Raw genomic sequence first — 26,934 nt, 5'->3', positions numbered from 1 at the left:
CAGGTGTTCAGCGACAGGTGTTCAGCTGGCTCAAGTGACTGGCGTCAACGAACAGCTCATCCATTGCCTTCACTCCATTCTGCAAGTGCTGGCTTCTGGGCACCAAGTGGACTTCATTAAGTTTGCTGACTGCTGCGATTGCACGGTGAACCTGTATGTCGAGCTGTATACTTGGTTCCAGATGCCAGTAATGCTGCACGGAGTGCTCATTCATGGAGAGCAAGTCATTGCATTGTTGCCCCTGCCAATTGGAATGATGACCAAAGAGGTGCAACAATCCCTCAACAAGGATATTCGTGCATAGCATGCTGGTCATGCACGGAAGGACTCGCACCTTCATAACATCACCTATCAGTTCAAGTACCTGTTGCTGAGAAGCGACCCTTTCATCAGCTCAGTTGTAGTGAGTCAGTGCTCTGAAACAACAGCCTTGGGCAAGAAATCCTTCACCTTCAACACTCAGAGCCTCCTGCACCTAGAAGCCATCATGGTTCATGACTGTATCAGCAGCAGTTCTAGCGAGTAAAGACACCCGAGTTTCTCGCATTTTTGACGTGGTAATTTTTTTTTTTTTTTTTTGGATTGCTTACAATTTGAATTTTGCTGATAGTTGGTGCATAATAGAATGCAGCAGTATTTTTATGCTGCGTGATACTGAAATTACGCATACAGTGCAAAATAGTGTATGATCCATCAGGAACAGCATTATCTCAAGATAAAGACAAACCAGATGTCGGAATCCGATTCTACGTCGAAATCAACCCCCGGGGACCGACTTTCATGTTTGCACCACTACAAGGTAAAGATGTGTCATTTCTCAGGTCAATCTGGCCTACTGTGCAGTGTACAAAGGTACTGAGGATCCTTCAATAAACTAAGTCCCACTTTACTTAGCAGTACAACACTCCGAGCCACAAAACTCTGAATCAGAGTCTCGAGCAACCCAGCTTCATTTACATACAGTCGGCGTGAGATACATCGACCTTCCCATTCGTAATTAACGTCAATCTTCCTTTATATTTTTTGTTGATGTTAATCAGCTGACCGTATAATGTACTGTATATACCCAAAGCAGCAGCATGTAAACATCACACACCCGTATTCCATTCTAACAATGGTTGTGAACCACTGAGCTGGATGAGATATAAAAGAAAAAAAAATACATGTTAACTTTATTAGAAATGAAGTGTATATATATATATATATATATATATATATATATATATATATATATATATATATATATATATATATATATATATATATATATATATATAAAGATTTGCCCATATTAGGTGAATCTATAACAAACAGTTGAGAGGATATGAATATGTGATCCTTGCACACAGCAGTATTTATAATAATTTCATTATTTATTTCATGGAGATTTCTCTTAATTAAGTCATCAGGTTGAAGCATAAAATAATACGTGAATTAATATTCCTTACATTGGACGAAAGGCAGTGTGGCATGACAGTGGTTCACTCCTAAATAATTATTCCATTATTTGGCAATAAATTATATGGGTATTTTATTCTGTCTGAGGGAAAGCCCTGCTTAATAAAGATTCGTGACTGATACATTACTGAATGCAAAATTTATTCAACAGTATTAATTCTCTGTTGATATTCCCAGGTTTGTCTCCGCACCTGCGCTTACAGTTGCCATAGAATTCATTTCCCATCACCAAATACTGCAGATCGCAGACCCAAACGCCCCTGGAGGATATCGCTTCATCTTTAAAGGGGCCATGGCGAACATTGTAGAATACATTGCTGAAGGCATGAACTTTACGTGAGTGTGCAAAAATTCACATGTAATGTATCTAAACAGCAATTATTCTCTATAATTTATATCACTGTGAAGTGTATAAACACTTATCGTGAATATATTACTTACCACAGCTTCACTTATGTGAGATCCCAGGACCACTCATTCGGCACACGAAACACCGATGGATCCTGGACAGGAATGATTGGTATGTTGGTCAGGAAGGTGAGTAACCTGAACCAAGAGGACACTACAAAATATGACACAATTCACAAACAAATACAAGATCTCCAGACTGATTGATACTTAATCCAATAGAAAACGCTCATGAAATTATTATTATTATTATTATTATTATTATTATTATTATTTTGCTGCTAAGAAATTACCGTACTTTTTTCAGCACTGTAGAGAGTCCTTGATGGAAAGAAGTTATTGAATGCCTTAGCTAACTCTCCAGCTACGTAGGTCATTCGTCAACTCACTTAAAGTGTCATCTAGTAGTAAAAATGATATATAAAACATGTCCACGTAGTGACAGAGTTAATCCCTTTCCAGGAGGCTGACTTCGCGACTGGTCCGTTCCGGCTGACAACTACAAGGGCAGAAGCTGTGGATTTCACATCCTATATCTGGATTGACAACGTACGGATTGTGAGTGGCCGTGGTGTGCCTGAGGTGGACCCCTGGGGCTTTCTTCTGCCTCTGGCGCCGCTAGTATGGATAGCATTTCTGGCGTCGATGGTGGTTCTGTTGGCGGTGCTGGTTGGGTTGTCTGAGATGTTCCACATCCATATGAATCAGAGAAAGTGGATGACTGATGCCTTTACCTTAGTGCGCATAATTCTGCAACAAGGTATGCCGAAGTTTATGGACAAGGGTGGTTGAAAAGTTCTCAACATCAAAGACAATCAAATTAACTACAGAAAGACTAGTTATTTTTTTTTACCAAGCTTCTATAAATAAAGAGATATTTTCAAAGAAATGTTGATGTGGTGGTATTCCCTCTAGGTGGATATTTACATTCATCACCACCCTGCAGAACAGTACCTTACCACCACCCATGGTAATTATCTTGTACACACTTTAGGAAATTAAATAAAAAATATATGCGTTGAACAGATCTTAATTTTATTATTAATAACAAAAACTAAACTCTTTTCTTTAAAATATAATGAGAAAGTTGATTTTTTTTTATTTGAAAAGTAGAAAAAAATAATTGTAATTTGTGTAAAAAGCTAAGAAAAAGAAGTATTCCTCTCTCTTGTGTCGTCTAACCTAAACCACTTCTTACTGGACGCCAATATTGAACACTTACTGTCTCCTTCACACCTGAAGAATGTTGTTTATTCCTGGAAAAAAAAAATATTGTGTAACAATAGTACATATAATTATCTAACAGGAACACCACCCTTGGTCAATATGTTGTACTTTAGCACTAGAAATAGACGTAATGAATGGAGCCAGACCAACGCAGCTCACACGGGTAGAAGACAACTACCACCGAACACTGCTGGGAGGGAGCCATACGCCTGCGCATTCGCCAGTGCAGGCGCTCTGTGCACCGCAAATCAAGATCTTTACAAGGGGTGGTGGTGTAGGGCTAATATATACCATTATCTGCATGATCACACCAGCAAATAGGTTATGGTCACCAGAGAGCTTTCAACAATACAAACTAGGATGCGTGAGTTGCAGGACAAACTTGAGGCGATACATCAAGGAAAAACACACGCAAAAATACACTTCAACTGTCTCTTTTAACGTATGTACTACAGACGTACAGCTGTTACCTTACTGGGCATCAGTCAATACACACTTCCAAGGAACCCAACCTCACATTTGAATTATGTTGCGGAACACATTTTTGATATATTGTTATACTGGGTGAAGAGTGAGGGGCAGAGTCATATCCTTTCCTTCGATTTTACCATTTTCTTTCTGATACAAGAAATTAAGCAAGAAGGGATGAAAACATAAAAGGTTCTAGGACAACAGCCCCTTGGACAATTGCCCCCGGACAACTGCCCCCTGGACAATCGCCCCCGTAGGACAACCGCGCCCCAGGCAACTGCCCCCGGAACAATTGCCTCCACTAAATAGCACCCAATTCACTGTACAAATGGTTGCAAGTGCCTAACCTAACCTAACCTAACTTAACCTAACCTGTAATCTTTAGTGGGAGGCAATTGTCCAGGGGACAGTTATCCGGGGGCAGTTGTCCTGATACTAACATAAAAAACTGTTCCAGTAACTTAAAGTAATTCCAGAACATGAATTATGAACTATACCTTTCAAGAAACCTGGTCTCAGTGTTTTTGAATGTAAAAAGAAAGATGTAATAGCATAGGTCTGCAGTGAAACTGCGGTGTATAAAAACAAATGAAAAACGGGTTTAGCAGTACCGGACTGGGAGGAAAAGGAGGCTACACTATAGTCATATTAGCGGTTCCTTACCTGGGAGCCACAGCCTCCTCTTGGGGAAGGGGACGTATTGCATTCCTCATGCGGGTAACAAAGTAATCTCTAGTATCTGAAGTCACTGGTAACAGTGTTTCAGAATAATAGTCCTGTAGCTTGACATAATGTATGCGGAATCGTTTTACTGCCAGTTGCTTCATATATAGGATTATGGATTATTGAGATACCTGGACGCAGTGCAAGACAAATTTCTCACACTTTGAAGTCTCATATGTCAGAAATACATTTGGAGCGAGCAGAACGAAGGAGAGTTGGTCAAACTGGAACTAGCATATAATCTGCAAACTGGGTGTCTGGACATTTTCTGTCAGTCTCACATACTTACTATACATAAGAACGAATTATCCAGAAATAAGGTTGGAAATACTGTCAAAACTTCCTTACCTGAAGGCCAGGAGACACCATTCTTGTGATTTATTTCATGTACATGTTTTCTTTTATATGCTTGTGAAAGACTGCATAGGAAGTGTCATAACACATACATTAGTAAGTCATAAACATTATAACAGTAGTGTCCGTCAGTGCAATGTGGCTACAGCACACGAATATCTCGGCAAATCCAGGTGGCACCAAGACAACATTGTTGATTAAGTTGGACCGAGAGCCATTTATGGTATGTGATTCAAACACCAAACGAGGACACTAGATATTTTAAGTGTTTGTGTGGGTTTTCATCATTTTCAAAGTAGTTTGGATCGATTGAACCAAGAACTGTAGGTTTTGTCAATTTGTTGAAATTAATAACCATTCACAACCATAAAAAATGGCGTTGGAACATAACTTATCTCTTGATCAGTGTACTCTACTGAGAGCAGTTGTTTCAACAAACAAGGGATGGGGCTATGGCACACCTAATATCTGTCTTGGCTTATATTTCTGATTGGGGAAAAGTAATTTTGTTTTTATTTTTAATGCCTCAAAAACTCAGTTCTTACATCTTTCAATCCGTCAAAATCTTCCACAAGAGAATCCTATAATTATTAACAATACCCAACTCAATTCTGCATCATCTTTAAATATGCTTGCGGTTTCATTCGCTAGGGATTTAATAAGGAAAAGTCATATTACCTCTCTTGTAAAATCTGCTTCCAAGAGATTAGGTGTGCTAAGACGAGTCCTTGCCTTCTTTACCCCTGCACAGTTGTTGACTTTATACATGGGTTTTTATTTGCCCCCTTGTAAAGTACAATTCTCATGTGTGTGGAGGCTCCCTACATACAGCTTTTCTCAACATGGTGGAGTCAAAAGCTTTTCGTCTCATCAACTAGGCCTATCCCCTTACTGGCTCTCTTCATCCCCTATCTCTTCACCACACTATTGCATCTTTATTCTTTTCTATTGCTACTTCTATGGTCACTGCTCCTCTGAACTGTCTGCTTGCGCCCCTCCACCACTACGGCAGTCGCATAGCACCTGACTGACAACAAGCTCTCACCTCTTTTCTGTCCGACTCTTTAATGCAAGAGTTAAGCACTAATACCAGCCCTTCATGTACGCAACAGGTCATCTCTGAAACCGTCTTCCTTTCTATTTCCTACTTCCTATGGTCTCAAATTTTTCAAACGCAGTGTGTGCAGGCATCTTGAAATGAACAGATCTGGAATTTGGCTGTCTCTCATCTTGTTTTTCTTTTCTCTTGGAGGGAACATTCTTACGGGCACTGGCATTAGGTTCCTTCTTCCTTGCTTAAAAAAGATTAATTATGGCTATGATCGACACTCTGAGAAGCAGTCAGAAAAGTGACACGTAGTCATCAGCATGATATTCGAAAGGCCAGATGCTCAGTTCCCATGGTCACTGATGAACAGGAGGAACTATAACTAATGAACGGAAAAATTTTGGAAGGCACATCACTAGCCATCGTTTTAGAACAAGAGTAATGACCATCAAGAAAACAGGTACAGCACAGTCAGAATGGAAACTAGAGATGAAAACAATGATAAACAGAAATCATATGTGGATATTTTGTCACCTAACGATTATGTCATATTTCGTTACATTCGCAAATATTTCACAGCATCCTGAGAGAAGTATAACCATTCCGAATTTTCTCTTTAATTAGTGACTATAATGCCACAGAAAAAGTTAGGCTGAGAAAGTGAACAGTGGTGTGGCATGACAGTGGACGTACAAACCTATCATGGAAGGATTTGCATTCTAGGTAGATCAGAAACAATAGCAGTATCTTTATTAATATAAACCTTATGATTGTAGACACGGCTGAAATCAGAGATGACTAAGCTAGGATGGCCTGCAGGTAATGAAGAATGATGAAGGGGGGGGGGGTATTAATGGTCAGGATGGCGTCGAATGATGCTTCCTCGAAGGTCACGGTGAGATGAACCGACACTTTAAAAACGCGCATTGTATGTGGAAATATTTCTTTGAAATATTCAAATGCCGGTAGAACAAAATAGTGAATAGGACGAGGATATGTGTGTTGGACTGACAGGGATGGTGGTGGGCAGTGAGGCAAGGAGGGAAAGTATACCAGTGAGAATGTGTAGGTGTAGCTTAGACTGTATGGACATAATGAAAGAATAAAATACAAAGTCCCTGCCAAAATCTAACCAAAGACTAAGCATACAGGGTTGAGGTTGACCTGACATTTCAGAACATTTTAAGTTTATCCACTCCACTCTTGAACAAAATAGCTATGGTGTAGGTTTTATTCATATGAATATAATGTTTGTGCTACATAAGCAGTTTGTTTCCTTAGTCCTTCACTTCAAGGAGTCAACTATCATATTTTCACACTATATTCAAGACATGTTGGTGGACGCCGGGCGGTGGTGGTGGAAGCGTGTGGTGGTGGGTGTGTGGATGCTAATGACGGTGGTGCTGGCACGGAGCTACGCCGGCAACCTCATGTCCCTCCTGGCCGTCAGACACATCCCTCAGCCTTATCAGAGTCTCAGGGACGTGCTGGATGCTGCTGCCGTCATTATGATCTGGCAAAAAAACTCGGCTCAAGAACAAAATATTCGGGTACGCCATTGCACAAATGAAAAGAAAATAATTTCCAATGAAAAATGTGCAGCAGGGATTAAAGCGAACCTCACACATGCTCTCTTATAAGTTTCAATGACGAACATCTTTCACCTAGTCCCTTACCACTTACCTATCTTTAATGGATGGATTACCGATGATATCTTGAAAGATTGTGTACCCTCGATAAAGAAAAGTATCAGCATCCTTTCAGTGTGAAACATTATGATACATGGCCTGCAATCTCACGGTTATGTCGCTTCGTATCTTTTGAGTTATCTTATATTCTACAGACATATAGCTGGATTCGTCAGAGTAACATTGTGCTACATGGCAACTCAACCATATTTGTGAATTAAACAGGTATACCGATTGAACCAGAGACGAAGCATTGCACATCTTATCCGACCCCGGGTTGCCGAACCTTTTTTTTTTTTTTTTTTTTTTTGAAGCGAGGGTACATAGATATCTCTGACGAAACTGCATTCCAATAATCTTCATTGGTTTTTAACAGAACATCATTAAAAATGAGAAATAATATTAACATCTAGGAAGCACTTTTGAGAACACTGAAAAAGATACGTAAGTAAAAAAAAAAGGCAGAATTTAAAGTCACACGAAGTAAATGAATCCGTGTTTTAGTTATGTTCATCCTATTGCTGTAAACACACTTAATTTATTAACATTTGATAGGTAATGGTGAAAGACATGTTTGGTAGATAAGGAATAAAATGCAGGGAATAAAACTGCGTTAAAATGCTTTTAGTAAACAGGAGATGGTGACCATATATATATATATATATATATATATATATATATATATATATATATATATACACAGATAGATAGACAGACAGATATAGATATAGATATAGATATAGATACAGACAACTCTAAAAATTCTACCTACTTCTGGGAAGTTAACAAAGAGACAGCGTCGTAATAAAAGAGATAATGCAGATAACGTCAATTATATTTAATGAAATTATCATATTACATTAACATTTTAAACTCTGTTTTTCAAGTCTGCCGGCTCTGGAATATACCATGAGGTAGCAGAGGTTGAAAACGAAGGTCGTCTGAAGTTCCGTACACACTTTCAGTTTCCTGACAGCCTTAACAATCTAGTGAGGCCAGGTGGACACGTTCTGGTCCATGTTGGCATCGGTATACAGAATCTGATCGCTGAGCATTTCTCCAAAGTAGGTAAGTCGTCTTCTGTTTACTTATTTGTACAGGTTACTGCAATAAAAATGTAATGTTTTAACTAGATATTATATGTAATAAATGAGGTGGAAATTTACAGCTACAATGATTTGTTCTCTATTTTTGTATGCTTGAGAGTTAAAACGATATCATTTCCACTGCATTATCAGAATGACTAACAAAATAAATTGAGCCCAATCACGCTTCTCAAAGGTCATTAATTTATTGGGCTGTCATACGTGTAGAACCATGTAGGTCCTACATTCAGTTCATGGTCAGACATCACGAACCCGGACATGTTGCCCTATGGTCCTTTTCTTTATTAGTGTCCCCAGGTGCCAGTGTCTGAGAACCCAAGGAGAGCTACCTTACACTGGATGATTATCTTCTGTGTACCATTAACTTCCATGCCCACGGGCTGGGGATTGTCGACATACCTCCCCTCTCCCACCCGCCCTCACTCAGGGTAAACAGGAAAAACTAGTTTCCCCCAAATACATACCAAACTACTGCTCTAAGGCGGACAGATAGACAGACATAAAGACAGAGACTCACTGCATTGTGTTTATACACTGATTTACTTGACTGTAGTAGAAGTGCTAGAGCACCTCACTATGTACTATTAGCCGCCATAAGATATTCATACTGTCTTTCAGTCACAGCAAGCAATAGTGTTTTGTTCACACACAAATACAGTAACAGTTTAAACTGCATCGTTAAGAAACAGTGAGATGCAAAGGCATTTCAAAAGAGATGTGATTTATCAGCTAGTGAGCTGCATATAATCACCTCAGCACTAAAAGAGTTAACAGACAACTTCATTATTTCTCATCTAGACTGTCGGATCGAATAATTACACATGTTAATACAATACGACCGCTTTGGGAAATTTAAAAGGGAAAGCTCAAAAATCTCCAGATCTTTATGCATACTGGCTGCATTTACGAGTAGTTATCGTATGGTTAAAAAAAAGAAGCCAGTTACCTACACGACACCTCAGTGGAAGATGATTTGTCGCCATGTGTGTGTACATACCCGTACATTGCATTGCATCACGTCATTATACATTTCTCAATGTACTCAATGCATTTAATGTAATATAAGCACAGATTAAGATCTGTACATATAGCCCTGAGTTATTGGTCACTACTCATACTTTTGACCTGTGATGGGCTGTGGATCACTGAGGGTCCCTGTTAGCCAAGTGACCACCATCGGGATTTTTTAAAAATGTACCAGGGGTCACTGCTTCAGGAGGAAACTTGTGTACTTGTCTCACATGGGAGAGTTCCTTGTCTCAGTGAAGTGAACGGAGCTGGGGCCTGATTGATTGCTGCCTACCTTAAAAGAGCCAGGCAAGGCTGCCGCACCACCCTTGAACATCCACACCGTGCACTGTGCAGTCCCCTTTTGTCTACAAGACACCCCTTAAACTTAACATACCAGTAACTGTACATAGCGTCGTGTCACGTCGTTATATATTTATCAATTTACTCAGTGCAAAAAAAAGTAATATAAGCATAGATTAGGGTCTGCACAGATAGCCCTGAGTTAACGGTCACTATTCTTACTTTCGACCAGTGATGGCCTGTGGATCGCTCAGGGTCCCTGTTAGCCAAGTGACCACCATCGGGATTTTTTAAATGTACCAGGGGTCACTGCATCAGGAGGAAACTTGTGTACTTGTCTCACATTGGGGAGTTCCATGTCTCAGTGGAGTGAACGGAGCTGAGGCCTGATTGATGTCTACCTTAAAAACGCCAGGCAAGGCTGCTGCACCATCCCTGAACATCTGCACTGTACAGTTTCCACGTCATGTCTACAGAATCCCCATTACCTCAACGTACCCGTTCATAATGTTATGCCGTAGCTATTAGTTTATTTGATTACTTTCTCTTTCAGGTTGCTCAAACTGGTAGCTTATAGCTGAAGTATTATAGAATGTGAATTTTCCTTTCCAGTATTTCCTGTGAAATTTCCAAGTTAGTTTTCCTGGAGGGTTTGGAGGTGGGGGGAGCCTTCTTGCAATACTTTCCTTATTCTTCAGCATGTAGAGTTAGATCTTGTATTCATAATCTACTCTGTAACAAGCAGCCTCGAAAGGACCATAAAGTCTGTTGCTGTTTATATATATATATATATATATATATATATATATATATATATATATAGGGAGAGAGAGAGAGAGAGAGAGAGAGAGAGAGAGAGAGAGAGAGAAGAGTAAAGTTTGCTCTGCCGTGTTTGTATGCTGGGAACACTTAAGAGTTTCGACACATTCTATTGGTTAATAATAGAGTGTGAGGAGATAATGAATGAGATATTGTGGGTCTGGAAGCGTACCATTAGTTGGTCGGGACCGTGGCAATAGTTATAGGGAATCAAATAAATCAATCAATCATTTCCTGTGACACTCCACGGGATGCATAGGGCCTCGATGAACTCTCTTCACCAATATTTGTCTCTTGCCATCTCCTTCAGGTCCCACCAACACTCCTCTCCTGCTTCCTTTTTCATTGTCCTCAACCAGCTTTCCCTCGGCCTACCTCTACCTCTTCTTCCTCTAGCAGTCCACTCTGGCACATCCTGCATTAAACTACCTTCTTTTCTGTATATGTGCCCCAGCCACTTCCAGAGAGACAGTCTCACATATTTATTAACTGGTTCCACTCTCGTAATATCCCTTACTCTTGCATTTGTATCTCTGTCTTGCCACTTAACCCCAAGAATCCTTCTCAGCATTTTATTCTCAGATCCTAATACTTTCTGATCTGTTGCAATTGTACTGTACCATGACTCATGCCCGTAAATTAAAATTGGTCTAACCATGGACTTGTAAATTTTCACTTTAGTATGTACCGAAAGCATATTATTATTCCAAACAGATTTCAACATTCCAACAGCTCGCCAAGAGTGTCTAATCCTCTCCTCAATTTCATTGTTTAATGATCCATTAGATGATACAATCGTTCCCAGATATTTAAAGTTTTATACATTCTTCACCACATTATTCCCAATTACACAATCGATTTGGTTCTCCATGTTCATATTAATAATTTCAGTCTTTCCACAATTTATTACCAATCCCACTTTTTCTCCTTCCTCCACCAGACAATCAAGCACCCTCTGCATCTCGTAAATACTTCCACAAATCAGTACAATATCATCAGCATAGTCCAAATCCATCAGCTTCTTATTTTCTTTCCAGTTAATTCCTGCACCTGTTCTCCTTATAACCTTTTTCATAACATAATCCATAACCCAAACAAACAACAATGGCGAAAGAAATCCTCCTTGAATCACTCCTGACCTAACTTGAAATGGATCACTCAAAGAACCACCCACCATTACCTTACAGAAAGTACCTTCATGCAGGCTTCTAATAATATTTACAAACTTTTCTGGTATACCATAGAATCTCACAATTTTCAACATAGCTCCACGTGAAACACTATCAAACGCCTTTTCAAAATCCACATAACACATACTAAGTGGCATTTTCATCTCATTAGCTTGTTGCATTACATGCCTTACAATAAAAATCTGATCATTACAACCTCGACCCTTTCTAAATCCCGCTTGTTCTTCTCTTAAAATTTTATCAATTACTGGCTCTGTTCTGTTCAACAAGATTTTGGAAAAGACTTTTGCAACTACAGGTGTCAAAGTTATCCCCCTCCAATTGCCACACACACTTAAATCTCCCTTTTTTGGTATTTTTACAATCACTCCATTTTTCCACTCTTCTGGAATTCCACCATTATCCCAAGCCACATTAAAAAGTTTCAAAAGCGCATTCATCAACTCGTCATTTTCCACCTTAATCATTTCAGGGAATATTCCATCCTCTCCTGGGGCCTTAAAATTCTTTAACTCCTTCATAGATTTTGCTACCTCCTCCAAAGTTATATCCCCTGTTTCTATCTGCAGATCTCTCTCGGCTGGCAAAATGTCCTCTTCAGCTGGGATTGGTCTATTTAGAACATATTCAAAGTGCTCTTTCCACCTTCCTTTTATATCGAAATCTTTAGTGATCAAATTACCATTTGTATCTCGTACAGGTATTTCCTTCCTTCTCTTTTCAGTCCCAGTTAACTCCTTTATGGCCTGATACACTGCTCTTGTGCTCAGACCGTCATTTTTACTTAATTTAATTTCTGTCTCTGTTGACTTTTCATCATATAGTCTCCTCTTATCACGTCTAACGAGTCTTTTTACTTCAGAAGGTAAACTCCAGTACTTTGCTCAAAGTACTTCAAATACCTGGCCATCAACATGTTCTTCACTTCTTAACTTAGCCTCTTTTCTTTTCTGAATCGCATTCCATGTTTCATCTGACATCCACTTTTTCCTTCTCGCTTTTCACTTTTTCTTAATAATAACCTCAGCACTCTCATGCAAAACCTCTTTTACCTCTCTCCACATTTGATTAATATCATTGTTTTCAGCTTCATTCAAAGTCTGCAGGACTAGAAACCTGTTCCTACATTCCCACCGAAACTTTTCCCTCGTGCTCTCATGACTTCTCAGCTCATCAAAATCATAACCATTACCTCCTGTACAATTACCATTATAGGGAATGGGGGTCATAATTTCTACACTTTCAACTAGCTAAGAGCTTAATAGGAAGAGATAATGATGGAAACGATCCCGTAATATTATATTGACTCCATATTGCCTCCCTGTCATTGATGTAAACCAACTCACTCCTAATGATTCACTGCCAAAGACATTGCACTGGGCGAAAAGGTTTGTGGGGGTTGTAGATGAATGTATAGGTAGTGGAACTGTGAGTATCAGTAGGTTCTTACTAGTCCCATGCCAGAGATGGGATTCTGATACTAGTATACTCGTATATTATACATCTGTGCTTTTATCTGCTTCACTCAAGAAGTAATGGAAAACAGGAAATCACACACTCATTCACTCATATACAGTCTCTCAGATGACAGATGTAACGTTTAAAACAAAGCAATGTTAACCACCAACTTGAAGCCCCGGTGATTCATGGCTTCCCTCAGGGACTTCACCTAATTGCAATTTATATATCACTGACCGTGAATCATTCTCCTAGCAACCACTGCATTCCACTGTGTTTTACATAACTCATCCATCTGACCCTTCCCGATGCACAAATTCCTGTTAATCAAATCTTTTTCACACTTTCCTTCGACCTTCTCGACTCCCTCCCCCCCTCCCCTTCGCTTCAGAGCTATGCACCTTAATTGATCTCTCATTACCCATTCTGTTCACATGACCATACGATGTTAATTAAAGCATACTGGTTTGCCTTTTCCGTCAAGCTCCGTTTGCTTCCATACTTCTCTCTTTATAGTTTCTTTAATATTATTTGCCCCCTGTTCTATCCAATTACTGACTTATCGTCTCGAGATCCATTTGATGTTATGTCTACCTCTAGGTACCTAAGACATTTCAATTCCTCCAAATCTTTCCCAGTGATTTTTTTTTTCTCCACTAAACCCCCTTATAGATTCCATTTTTGTTTTTTCCATGCACTCAATCTCAACTTCCATCATTAACAAACTCAGATACAAACTGCTGAAGAGTATTTACTGAGTCTGTGACCAAGGCTTGTCGTCTGCAAACCATAGCTGGTTAACTTCCAATTCTTCCCTTCTCCTTGCAGTACGTAAGGGTCTTCCATGTACTCTTCTCTCTCCCCTTCTCACAGTCCATCCATGAACAGATTAGACAACAACTGAGACATTGGAACCAAGACGTAACAGTACCTTTTCGTTATACCATTCACTCTCATCCAACACTCACACATGCCCTACTCCTTTGGTAAAACTCTTCACTGCACTTAGAAGCTTCCCTCCCAGGCAATAAATTTGTAACCTTTGCCACACAATGCTTCTATCAACTCTGTTATACTCCATATCGAAGTACATAAATGCTATTGTACAAATCAGGCCATTTCTCAATACAGTATATCTCTCACAAAATTCTTAAAGCAAATGCGGATCCCCACATACCCTGCTACACCTAAAACCTCCTTGTTTCTTATCTAATATGGTGTGCATTGTGCTTAATTAATCATTTAGTTATTACTCTTCCGAGTTACGTTATGTGATGTGCTTAAAGACGTATGGAACTAAAATTCAAACAGACCCTCTTGTCGACCCTTTCTCTACACAGAGGTACAAACAAGCATTCTGCTAGGTCCTTGTACCTCGTCTTCATCAAAACCCACACTAAATTTTCTGCCTAACAATTCAGTAACATTATCCTCCTTTCTGCAGCCATACCAGGAAGTCGAGGTTCTTTTACACATCTAAATTTTTTTATGCTTTCTCAACAACTTTTATTCATAACCAATCACAACCAACAATCACATCTTTCTGATTAATTTTGTAACAAGTAATTTTTCCACTACACTAACTCAGCCATCACTTTCTTTAAAATTTTTAAAATCCATCTCCCTTCTCACCTCACCATAAAAATATTATTTCCAACTTCTCCAGTCACTACTTACTGGTGCATCCATTTCTTCTTTTGTGTTTCTCAAATTATTCATATCCTGCCTGAATAGTTTCTTATTATCCCGGAAGTTCTGTGATACTTGTTCACTTTTTGTTTTTTCCCCTCTTCAACTACACCTGTTTAATCAATACACCACTGTCTTGTACACCTACTCTTTCAAGTACAGTCCATGCAATGCCTTTTTCTCTACATGACGCATTTGATATCCTGATTCCGCTACCCCAACTCTTTTTTGTCCATGAATCAATAATCTGTTTACATATTGGTAACGTCAATATCCTCTCTCTCTCTCTCTCTCTCTGCAACAGGACGTTGTGACTACTTTGTTTCAAAATTTGGCTTCCTTTCCTTCACGTCATCGTTAACGGCTCAGAAGGACAGCCCTCTCGTTTACGGATTAAATAGAAGGTAAGTATGAGTATTTATATATAGAATTTTAACAGGATATATCGTTTTTAAAGTAGTTTTCCTAAACAGTGTTTGGAGATTCAGTAACTTATGCTTAAATATACGTTTGTGAAATATAGTGCTTCAGTCACAGACACCAAGTACTCTCAGCTATAAGGGAAAACCAGTAGCTCTAAATGGATGTTATTGGTCGTTGCTCCTTTGTTGCATGTCTTTACGGTTTTTGGTATAAAACAGCTGTGCATTATTCCTCACTAGTTTAGGTTTGCTTGTACTGTTAAATATGCTTTGCCTTTGTGTCTCTTTAAGTTCGTCCTTGCATGGGAAGATGCTTAGTTAACGTTGTACAGCAGTTCTGAGACAAACTACTAGATTAGGCTGTGAATGGGTGGGAAGTTAGTAGGAAAAATAGAGTCATGGGGAATAGCTCCTTGGAATGGTTAGGTTCATAGTGGGAATAGATTCAAATGGGCTAACAGATTAATGCAGAATATATCTATGGAGACTTTGGCTGAAAGAGGACCAGAACTAATATGTTAAAGTAAGTCCATGGGAGAAGTATGCCTCCAGAAGAAAATTCTTCCATATAGAGATTCAGTGTTTCCCTACAGGGAGAAACTTGGTCATTGACAGAAAATAGATTATTGGGGAAGTAGATTTCTGGTGGAAAGTTGGATCACAGTGGGCAGTACGAGTAGATCCATAGGGTATATGGGCCCATGGGGAAAATGAGTCCATGACGATAATAGGACCATGGAGAACATAGCCCCATGGGAGAAGTAGGCCCACAGGTAAAATAAAATAGGTTAATGAGGAAAAAAGGTCCATGGCAAAACCAGATCCAAAAGAAGTGGTGCCAGAGACAACAAATCTTACCCAACAGCAGTTGTTTTATTGCTGTTAAATAATGAAACGGGATTGCCATATAGTAATGATGTACTGGATGATTAAAAATGTGAATGTGCGGGTGCAGATGTAGACACACATATAATATTCCTATTCTGCGGATGAGGATGCGGATGAGGATATTCGATTTTATTTTTTGTGGATGAAGATGCAGATGTGGATGTCTGGTGACTATATCCTCACAGATGCAGATGCGGATGCAGATGATTTTTTTTATCTTGTAATAAAGGTTATTTTGCCTTCAAGATTAAGCCACTGAATTTAATATCCCTTTAACCCACTTTGATTTAGTGAGTCTAATCATTCTATGCATCTGAAATTATTAATGACGACTTTAAGCCACGAAAGATAGTAACCTTTTGTGTTACCAGGATGTGGGACGTGGACCCAAGTCGTCATGCATCCCACCAACCACTGTCCCCAACCTCCTTCTGTTGGACACTGGGTACGAGTTGCCAGTTATATACTTGTGAATAATTAACTCAGTTAAAGATAAAAAGCATGTTTACTAATACAGTAATCCCTCATTTATCCGGACATAATAGAGCCGTAGTGGCAACATCCGGATAATGAACACTATTCCCTTGCCATACTCAGACCCTACCTATACCCACCTCCAACCAATACCTAACTTATTTGTACAATACCTTGGCTTAATTTGGCAGTATTTTCTAGCCATTCAGGCCTATTTAGACATCACAACACTCTAGGAATATCCAAAGTGATGCTAGACAACAAGAACACCACGCAGAAAAACCACTGAAAACCAAAAAACGTACCCATACTATTTTATTGTAATCTATACTATATTATTATAATCATATAACCGTACTTTTAATACCTAAACCTATGTATGTAGCCAGTACAGTTTTTGTTTATCAGTAAATTCCTTTAACTGCTGAGCTAAGCTAAGGTTCCCATGCCCACTTCTCGCTCACAGTTCAGTCTGGAGTTAGTCAGCATTCAGAGCACATCTATAGTATAACCTTTGTTATACTTTGCCTCAGATCTTTGGAATTAACCTGAGTGGGGAACGAGGGGGCAGTGAAAAAATTTGGCAGCAGCGGTGTGTCAGATCTCCCTCTCATCTTGCCTCCACAGTGATTTCAGTGACACAACCGAACTCATTAGTGCAGGTGTTCCAGTCTACACACCTGCCATGCACCTTGCCATTCACCTGCCTTGTGTCTGTGTCGCCTACGTCTTCCTTGGTGAGACTTTCATACCGTACTTCCCTGAAGTTTTTACCACTACCGACCTGCAAACCACGTCAGTTCTTCACGACAGCTGCACAACAAACATTCAGTAAGGAACTATCAAGTGACAGTTCTCACGCTTCTCCTGTTTTAGACAATTATAAAATTACCACCCCAACACACCCCATCACACCCCAACTGCTCTCTCTCAACCCCACCTTGCAATTGCTGAGCAATCAAAAACGGCCACCCAGCCCCCCACCAACGCACCTAGCAACCACACCACCCTTCACCTACTTGCCCTGGGTATGTGTCCAGCCCATCAGTAATCTCCACATCATCGCCGGCACTCTCCAGTCAATGTCTTGATGGTGATCATCTGATGCTGCAGCTCACATCTCATTCTTCGACTTTGAGTGTGACATAATTCTCCCCCACCGTCTCCCATCGCCAGGGAGGGACACCTCATTCAAGAAGCATCTCAAAATCTTCTCCAGCAAGTCGGACCAAGGGACTTCTGACCTTCGGTAGAGATGCGGACAGCTGCTGTTGCCGAACATGTTCTCGTGGCTTGTGGTCTGTGTTCGATGAAGGTGGTGGTTGGGAAAGACTTAGACCCCATGGCCGTGCGATATTAGACATTCGGTGGGGAATGCGGACAGACATTTTGACACTGCTTGTGGGTTACAGTAGTATTACTCAGGTGTTGGAGGTTCGTTGAGAGTGACAGGACAAGCGTGCAACTTTGACTATTGAGTACTGAGGCAGATGGATATTTTAGCTCTGGTTGTGGGTTACAGCTACTTCCCGCTCACTCCTTAAGCCCAGCGGCCATGATACCAAATGTTTGAACATGTCGGCTGGTTGGCCAAAGTTCTTAGGGACTTTTACACCCAGATAATAGCAAGTAAATTCAGATAATGACTTCGTGGAGCCAAGGCCCAGCATCCAGATAATGAACACGTCTGGATACTGAGCATCTGGGTAAATGAGGGACTACTGCATCTCATATTATTACAGTCGTTTATTTTCAGTTAACTTCAATAAAAAAATCCCAAGTTCCATATTGGTATATAAAATATCTATGCCATTATGTGTAATACAGCTGATCGACACTGAGAAGTATCAACTGAACTCAAAACAGGCTCCTCTCTCTCTCTCTCTCACTCTCTCTCTCTCTCTCTCTCTCTCTCTGTAATTTATTTTTTATTAAGTATGTGGATATTGTTATTAATATTTTTTATTACATTGTTTTGAATACTGGTCATATTCTTTTTTTCATATCAGTATTAACTTTGTCATAATTGCAATATCCTCATTGTAAAGGTGCAGATGCAGATGCGGATGCAGATGTTAAATCGATTCAAACCGCGAATGTGAATATGGATGTTGATGTTCCATGCACTGCAAATGCTGATGCACATACAAATCCAGATTTCAAAAATTTGCAGATAATTTGTGGATGCAGATATTCGGTACCTCTCTACAATATGTTATGAGATGGGAGTAGGCAATACAACTAAATCTGACAGCATAAAAACTGAGAAAAACAAAATGAAAAGGAAACTGATCAAATAATTAGCCCCTCCGTGGACTAAGGCCCGGAATTTTCTGTGCACACCAGGCCGACGCCGGGGCCATTTTTTGAAGTTTCGAAAATTATTTTTTTTTTCTTGCCATAATGAAGAGAAAGTTCAGATGCACCTAACGGTGCCAATCCCAGCTTCCTAGACGCATTTTATGGCTTGCAATGGAGCGCGGAAGTTGCAGAAATATCGGCAACCGATATCGCCGCCAAGGGGACTGCCGCAACGTAACTGGTCTTCTGGGACGAATATTCCCCCCCCCAAAAAAAACGCAACTGGGCAGGTGTTATTGTTGTTTTTTTTTACATCCCAAAACAATACGAATGGTGCCGAAATGTTGTGCATAAATGAGATATGATGATATCGAATAATTTCAGTACATAATCTGTTAGGAATGGCTGGAAAAAAAATTGTTATGAATACTTTTTCACCTTTTTGATATAAAATATGTTTATGGCAGTTTCGAGTTATTTTTTATGCTATCGTTGTGCCCATGCTTGGAAAAGGGAGCGAAAGAGCTGAATTTTCGGTCCTAAATGAGAAAACTGCACGTCCTCCAAGGTTAGACTCTGCCACAGGAGAATAAAGTGGAGGGTCAGTTCCGATTAGCAATGTGGAGGTTGAGTCGCAACTTCGAGCTCCCACACCATGAGCATGGTTAAAAATAGAATCGTAATGCAGTTTCGGAAATCTAATTATTACGAGTACAGATACAAAGCAGAAATAAATAAGTTTACAGACAGAGGAAAACGTATTTTTTCCGTAATAACAAGTTCATCTTTATCATTTTACGTTCATCTTTATCATTTTACCTTGTTATTTTCTCAATATATATTGCAGTCTCGTAAACAGGGTGGTTGTATGTATTTTGCAAGGGAGGAAAAAGATTGTATTTTCTGTCTGGGTCGAGATAATGGGTGTAACTATGTGGTTTTAGGCATGGCCACGAGCGAAAAAATCGTACATCCACTCATGATGACAGCAGGTGATGAACTGACAGATGATATGTGAGAGGATGAAATCACGGTCAGTCTCATGTCTCAGATTTTCGTTCACTTCCCGAAGGTTTTCACAGTTTTCTACAAGTTGCACTGCATCAAATGATCCAAACCATTACAGCAAAGCTGAGCAAATAGGTAAAGATACCAAGACAAAAATGTATTTTTCACTTATTATCATGTCTTTTTTGTATGTGCCTGCATTACTTCATAATTGTAAACAGGTGGTTGTGTGTGTTTTGCAAGAGAGGACAAAGATGATATGTTCTGCCTGGGCTGAGATAATTGGTGTAGTTGTGCTTGTTTAGGCATGGCTAGGAGTGAAAAAATCGGAAATCCACTCATCACAGCAGCAGGTTTTGAACTGCTTGATGAGGTGTATGGGAGTGTAGTGTAGGTCAGTGTGAAGACGTTCAGAACGTTCGTTCACTTTCCAAAACTTTTTGCAGTTTTTTATAGGCCGAGCTGAAACGACACCTGCTGCCAATGATTGGCTAAAAGTCATTTGACGCCGGCGGCCACAGAGGGATTAACTGATGAAGCAATAAAAAAACACTAACTCCAATCTCGTAACACAGGTCGGAAAGTAAATAAAATTAGCTGACGTATGCAAGCACAAAATAAACACATTGAAAAAATACCTAATATAATACAAGCTAATAATATTTTCAATATTTACAATGAGATAAAGAAACACAAAAGAATGAGAAAAACAAGCAACCTGATAATACCCTGAATTATTACATTAAAGTCTGGAAACAAACTTGCCAGACAAAAGGAATAAAACCATACAAAAAGAGATGACTAAACTGCACTCGATTGCCACAAATAATAATAATACAGTAACAATAATATTTGTGATTGGATGCTGATACGAAGAGAAAAGATGTTCAGAAATTACAACACACAAAATACTGCTTCTCCTCCCTCTCTGATCTCCAGTCCAAACACTCCCTCTGTCGCTGCCAATCCCACAAGAACTCTGTCTCCATTCAAAATTCTCTGCCTTATATACCCATCGGCTGCGTGCATGTGTCAACATGCAGCTGGAGGCCAGAAGAAACATATACAGAAAAGAGCTAGGCAAATTAATCTCTCCCCCATACTCCAAACGCTATAAATATCACTAGTGAATACATTCTTTATGTCGCCAGTTTAACTCCACCAAAAGTCACTAATATTAAAAACAAGTTTTGTCACACCCGTGTCGAGAGAGCAAACAGAATTACCTAAGACTTTATAAATGTGTACACACTAAATAGGAAACAACACGAGCTAGTGTATGTGCATAGATGCTGGCATACACAGCATCGATGCACATACACACTCCCCCAGCAACACACACACACCACACACACATGCACAATATACACACAAATATATATATATATCCTTACACACGTAACACGTCCACACCTAAGAAAGAATTTTCCCTCAGGAAAATTCGTACTTAAGAACATGACAAACAATCAACGATGATATTGTCAACACTCTTATTATGTCAAACATTCAAATGAAACTGTTGAAGGAACAAACTCCAATGCATCAATGGCTGATTCTTCATCTTCAAATTATTCAGAAATTTGAGTGGATTGTGATCAGTATATACAATGACAGTAGGACCAAATGCAGGGACATGCAGAAAAGTGCTGCAGGCAAGGATCAAGGCTAGTAGTTCCTTTTCGATAACAGAATAATTACAGTGAGAAACAGACAACTTCTTGCTGAAATAACAAACAGGATGCTCTACGCCATGGTCATTGTCCTGCGTCAACACAGATCCCGCACCCACATTACTAGCATTTACAGCAAGTATAAATATCTTATTAAAGTTTGGTGCAGCCATAACTGGATAATTACTTAAGCCCTCCTTGGCTGCATGAAAACTATTCTGACACACATCAGTCCAGACATATTTTCATTCTTTCTTAGGTAATTCAATGAGAGGTGCCACTATTGTTGCAAAGTTGTTCAAAAACGACGGTAGTAACCAATACTGCCGAGGAATCTCAAGCTCGTGCCTGTTTGTGGTGCCTTAAAATTCTTTATTGCCTCCACCTTAGAGTCAGGGGGGCGTACACAACCATGGCCAGCCACGTAACCAAGGTATTGATCTTGTGCACAAACAAACTCACACTTCTTTAAATTTACTACAAAGCGAGCCTCAGAAAGGCTGGACAGTAAAACACCTAGTTCTCTTAAGTGGCTTTCCCAATCATCGGTGAAGAATACTACATCATCCAGGTATACCACACAATGCTTCATACCACTGACAACCATGTTCATTAACCCCTAGGCGCCAGTTCACATCATATCACGCGTTGGTAGAGGCCTACGGTCCATGTCATATGATGTTTTAATTTTTCAATGGCATGTTTGAACTTAGTAACGCCCCATATGGACTCAGAGTATTGTCCCAGCATGGCTGGTGCGCGTGGTAATGCTGGCTGGCTAGGGGAGGAGACGGGGGTGTGGGTGGGGGGGTAGGAGGGCAGTCCAGGAGCGAGGAGGGCTGTGGTGGAGGGTGGTGGGAGGCCGCCATAGGAAGAGTCTTGCCTTGGAACCAGCTGATATTGGTTCAGGGTTGGGGTAGGGGTCGGGAGAGGTGGGGGGTAGTGGGTGGTGGGGAGGGCTACTGGGGGGCCCTGAGGACTGTGGGGGAGAGTGTATCGGTGCTTGAGTACACTTGTATTGACCACAGCCAGACTTTAGGGAGTATCATACTGTCAAGAATTACTACAAGAATTGCTAAAAACAGTGAAATAATCTGTAAATAGTGTGTAAATAATATTGAATAAATAAATAGACATAAATTTATTAGAAAATAAATATCATGGAAAACATAAAATGAGCCAACCTTTGTTAGTTACTTTTCTGTGCTTTTTTGCTATTTTAGTTGTGATATAGTGTTCATACGGCATTGCGAATTAGTGAGAGAAACAAATACTCAACACTTATTTTGGCACGAGGTAATCATCCCTCTTCCCTCCACCAACACCGCCAACACACCACAGTGACCTTGAACATGTTCAGCCCATTTGCCATACACTGGCTTCCTCACAACACACCACCATCTCTAAATCGCCAACAGAGAATAAGTACGTGCTTTGTATGTGTGTGTGTGTGTTTTTTTTTTTGTCATTTGTGATTAGCTTGTAGTGAAAAAAACATATTTTTGTGAAAATAGATTTTCCTGAAAATAACCTGGTTCTGAAACATGGATAGGTCTACCCATGCCCGGTGCCAAGGGGTTAATTGATGGAACGTTGATGGGGCATTTTTCATAACTTACGGCATCCCAATACACTGATATGTTTTTCTGTCTGCCACACAACATGAGACTTCCTTAGCCCGTTCGGTCAAAAGCACTTGCCAGAAGCCTTTCTTGAGATCTAACTTGGTGATATACCTAGACGAGCTGATGCGATCGATGCAGTCCTCAAACCAGGGCAATGGGAACAGTATGTATCAGTCTTGGTTAGCGTGTTCACCCATCTGTAGTCTATGCAAAATCTTGCGGTTCCATCATGTTTAGGCTGCAACGTCACAGGGGAACTCCAGGGACTAACACAGGGGGAGATAAGCCCAAGGTCCAACATATAATTGAGCTCCTGATGCAGCACGCCAACATACTGAGGATTGACTCGATAAGGGGGCAACTTCACAAGAACGGTGTCACCCACATCCACATCGTGCTGAATCCAATCGGTCTTCGCAGGGGTACTGCTGAATACTTCCCTGTAAGCTGACAAGAGGGCAACCAATTGAGATGCTTTGTCCCGAGGCAGATATGCTAACTTGGAGTTGAGAGTGGACTCCGCCTCATCATTCTTCCCCCAGCTACAATCTGGAAACTCACAGTCCACCTCAAACAAATCACTATCAACACCCTCTTCAGCAGCAGCAGCAGTGGCGGAGACAAGGTGTACAGGAGCCAGAGAATCTGGTGTATGATGGTACAGCTTCAGCATGTTCACATGACACATTTAGTTCTTCTTTCTTCTGTTGGGGATCTCCACCAGGTAGATGGTGTCTCCAATACACTGCACTACACTTAGTGCCCAGCAGCTGACCCTGCAGTGGCAGCAACACCAAGACCTCATCACCAACCTTAAACTCCCTCAGCTGGGCCTTTTAATTGTACCACACCTTCATGTTTTTCTGTGCCTGTTTGGGATTTTCCCTGGCTAGCTCCAGTCTCACTCATATGGGTCTTGAAGTCGTGCATATGACGGAGTAAGCTCTTGCTCTCGGCGAGGTTACTGCTCCAAGTCTCCTTAACACCGAACTCAATGGGCAAACACAAGCTCTTTAGGAGAGAAACCCAAACTCTCCTGAGGGACTTCCCTCGTAGTGAACAGGAGGAACAGCACACCACAGTCCCAGTCCTTAGAGTGCTCCAGACAGTACTTGCGGAGCATATTCTTGAGCATCTGGTGGTAATGCTTCAAGGCACCTTGCGTCTCCGGATGGTAGGCACTGCTGTTGATGTGTGTGATGCCAAGTTGAGCTAATGACTGCTGGAAGATGTTGGAAAGGAAATTAAACCCTCTATCTGACTGAGCCTCCTGCAGCAAACCAAACTTTGTAAAGAAATCTGGCAAAACTCTAACCACTGCCTTAGCTTTGATATATCGTAGAGGTATTGCCTCAGGGTACCTCGTGGAGGTGTCAATGATAGTGAGCAGATATGAGTTACCGCTAGAAGTTGGGGGCAAGGGTCCCACTACATCAATAATTAACCTGGAAAAAGGGGGATCAGTGGCAGGAATGGGAACAAGGGGGGCCTTAGGGACAGACTGATTCGACCTACCCACTAATAGACAGGTATGACAATGATTGACACAGTCACATCCGCTGCCATGCGGGGCCAGTAGAATTCCACATACAGCCTATCCATGGTCTTCCTTGCACCCATGTAACCTGCAAATGGAGTAGAATGGGCCAGTTGGATTAACTCCTGTCTGCACACATTAGATACTATGATCTGATGGCAGTCCCACATCCTATCATCTACATTCACATGTGGAGGTCTCCACCGTCTCCACAAAATCTCATCTTTCACATAAAAACATCCACCTGTCTCCTCATAATCATCCACTGCACACAACTTCAACCTCTGAATCTCTTGGTCTCCAGACTGCAACTCCTTTAACTTCTCAATGTTCACCTCCTCGAATGGAACAGGTGGAATATCTTCCGAAGAACCCATAAATGTATCTACCAAAGATTTGTCACTGTCCGACTGCTTTGTGTCCTCAGACGTAGGAGCAGCTGTTGCCTCTGGTACGATAACATAGGGAACACTACAAGCAACCTTCTCCTGTCGACTCTGCTCTGCACGTGACATGGACCTAGACACTGCACAAACTGGGAATACCTGTGCACCAGTGTGATCAACCTGCGGAGGAACTTCGGTCACTGGCACCTTTGACAAAACTGGAGTGGTAATCTCCTCACCTCTCACTAGGTCATTGCCAAGTATTAAATTAACACCACGCTCTGCTTAATAATCTACAACAGCCAATCATGCCAATCCATCAAACATTTGACATTTAACCTCATGAGAAATTAATGGCACAGTATTTGCACCTGTTACTCCACTAATCAGAACAAACTCTCCTCCTGCAACATCAAAAGCTTCATTATTTGCCCTTACCCACAGAGAAATTGAAGAACCAGTGTCACGAAGAATGCATACCGGATGCTGCACACCATTTGCCTTCACCGAACGACAATACAGGTAGGGGATATACGAAGAAGCAGGGGCAACATTGCTCATCACCGCCTGTACCACACCTCCTGAAACAGTGGGCTTCGACACTACCGTGGCCTCTTTCTTCCCAACTACCGGAACAACATCAACCCTAGAACGGGGTAAAACATCAGACTTTCCCCGACTAACAACAGGGGAATCAATTGAAGGGTTAACCACGGGAGCTTCACGAGAAACAAAGCTCACTGGCTTCACAATACCTGACTTTTGCCTAACATCTATCTACAGTGTGACCTGGCCTCTTGCAGTATGAGCAAGTAAATGGGTGTTGTGTAAGTTTTGGGGAATTGTGAGGTGTATCAGGTTTGGGTGTGGAGTAATTCGTGAAGTTGGGCTTCTGAGATGGTTGTTTGGGGAGCTGAGAGGGGTAACGGTTCTGAGGAGCACTCCTAGGAACTTCCTTACCCTTATTCAAATTCTTAAACAGCAGATAATCATCTACATAAACTGCAGCTTCAGTGGCATTCTTAACTTTCTTATCAGCAAGGTAAGTTCTTAAATCTACATCAATCTTATCAAGGAAGTTCTCGAGGATAACAAGTTCCTTAGGCTTAACATAAGATTCTGAGACATCCTCACTTCGCATCCATTGATTAAATGCATCAGTCATCTGCCTACTGAAATCTACAAAAGTGTCATTAGAGTGCTTCCTACAATTCCTAAATTTCTGTCTGTAAGCTTCAGATCTCATCTTGTATGCGCACAGTATGGCTTTCTTTAATACCTCATAATCCTGTGATTCTTGGTGGCTAAGACAGTCATAGGCCCTCAACGCTTTACCTTTGGTTACTGTCTGAAATAGATATAACCAGCTGTCTCTGGGCCACTTATTACCTGTAGCAATCTTCTCCAACCGGTCAAAGAACTCCATGACTAAGCACTCATCGAATGCGGAACTAATTTAATGGGGTCAACTGCTCTAAATTCTGAAAAAGATTGGGGAAAATTGGTAGGGGCACTTGGGCAATTTATACGCATTTCATCGTTAAGCCTCATTTGCACCGGTTTTATTTTCTCCTCCTGTAGTTTGCTATTCTCCTCCTTCTTCTTCCTCTGAAGCTGTAGCTGAAGCTGTAACATCCTATATTTATGATCGTGCTTAGCCTGCTCTGCATAAA

General features: G+C 40.7%; 1 protein-coding gene across 1 annotated transcript; it reads left to right on the top strand.

The window, feature by feature from the left end:
• The first annotated feature begins 487 nt into the window (after window positions 1-487).
• Window positions 488-16,733, top strand: LOC145397121 (glutamate receptor ionotropic, delta-2-like). The gene is made up of 9 exons (XM_080270321.1): window positions 488-522; window positions 1,636-1,794; window positions 1,905-1,995; window positions 2,329-2,626; window positions 4,761-4,864; window positions 6,466-6,508; window positions 7,019-7,239; window positions 8,265-8,441; window positions 16,632-16,733. The coding sequence occupies exons 1-9, from the start codon at window positions 488-490 to the stop codon at window positions 16,731-16,733; spliced, it is 1,230 nt and encodes a 409-aa protein (XP_080126447.1).
• Window positions 16,734-26,934: the final 10,201 nt, after the last annotated feature.

This window comes from Coenobita brevimanus, chromosome 40, assembly GCF_032717465.1.
Source record: "Coenobita brevimanus isolate Jiangsu-jjx chromosome 40, ASM3271746v2, whole genome shotgun sequence".
Taxonomy (NCBI): Eukaryota; Metazoa; Arthropoda; class Malacostraca; order Decapoda; family Coenobitidae; genus Coenobita; species Coenobita brevimanus.
This window is presented reverse-complemented; position numbering and strand designations above follow the sequence as displayed.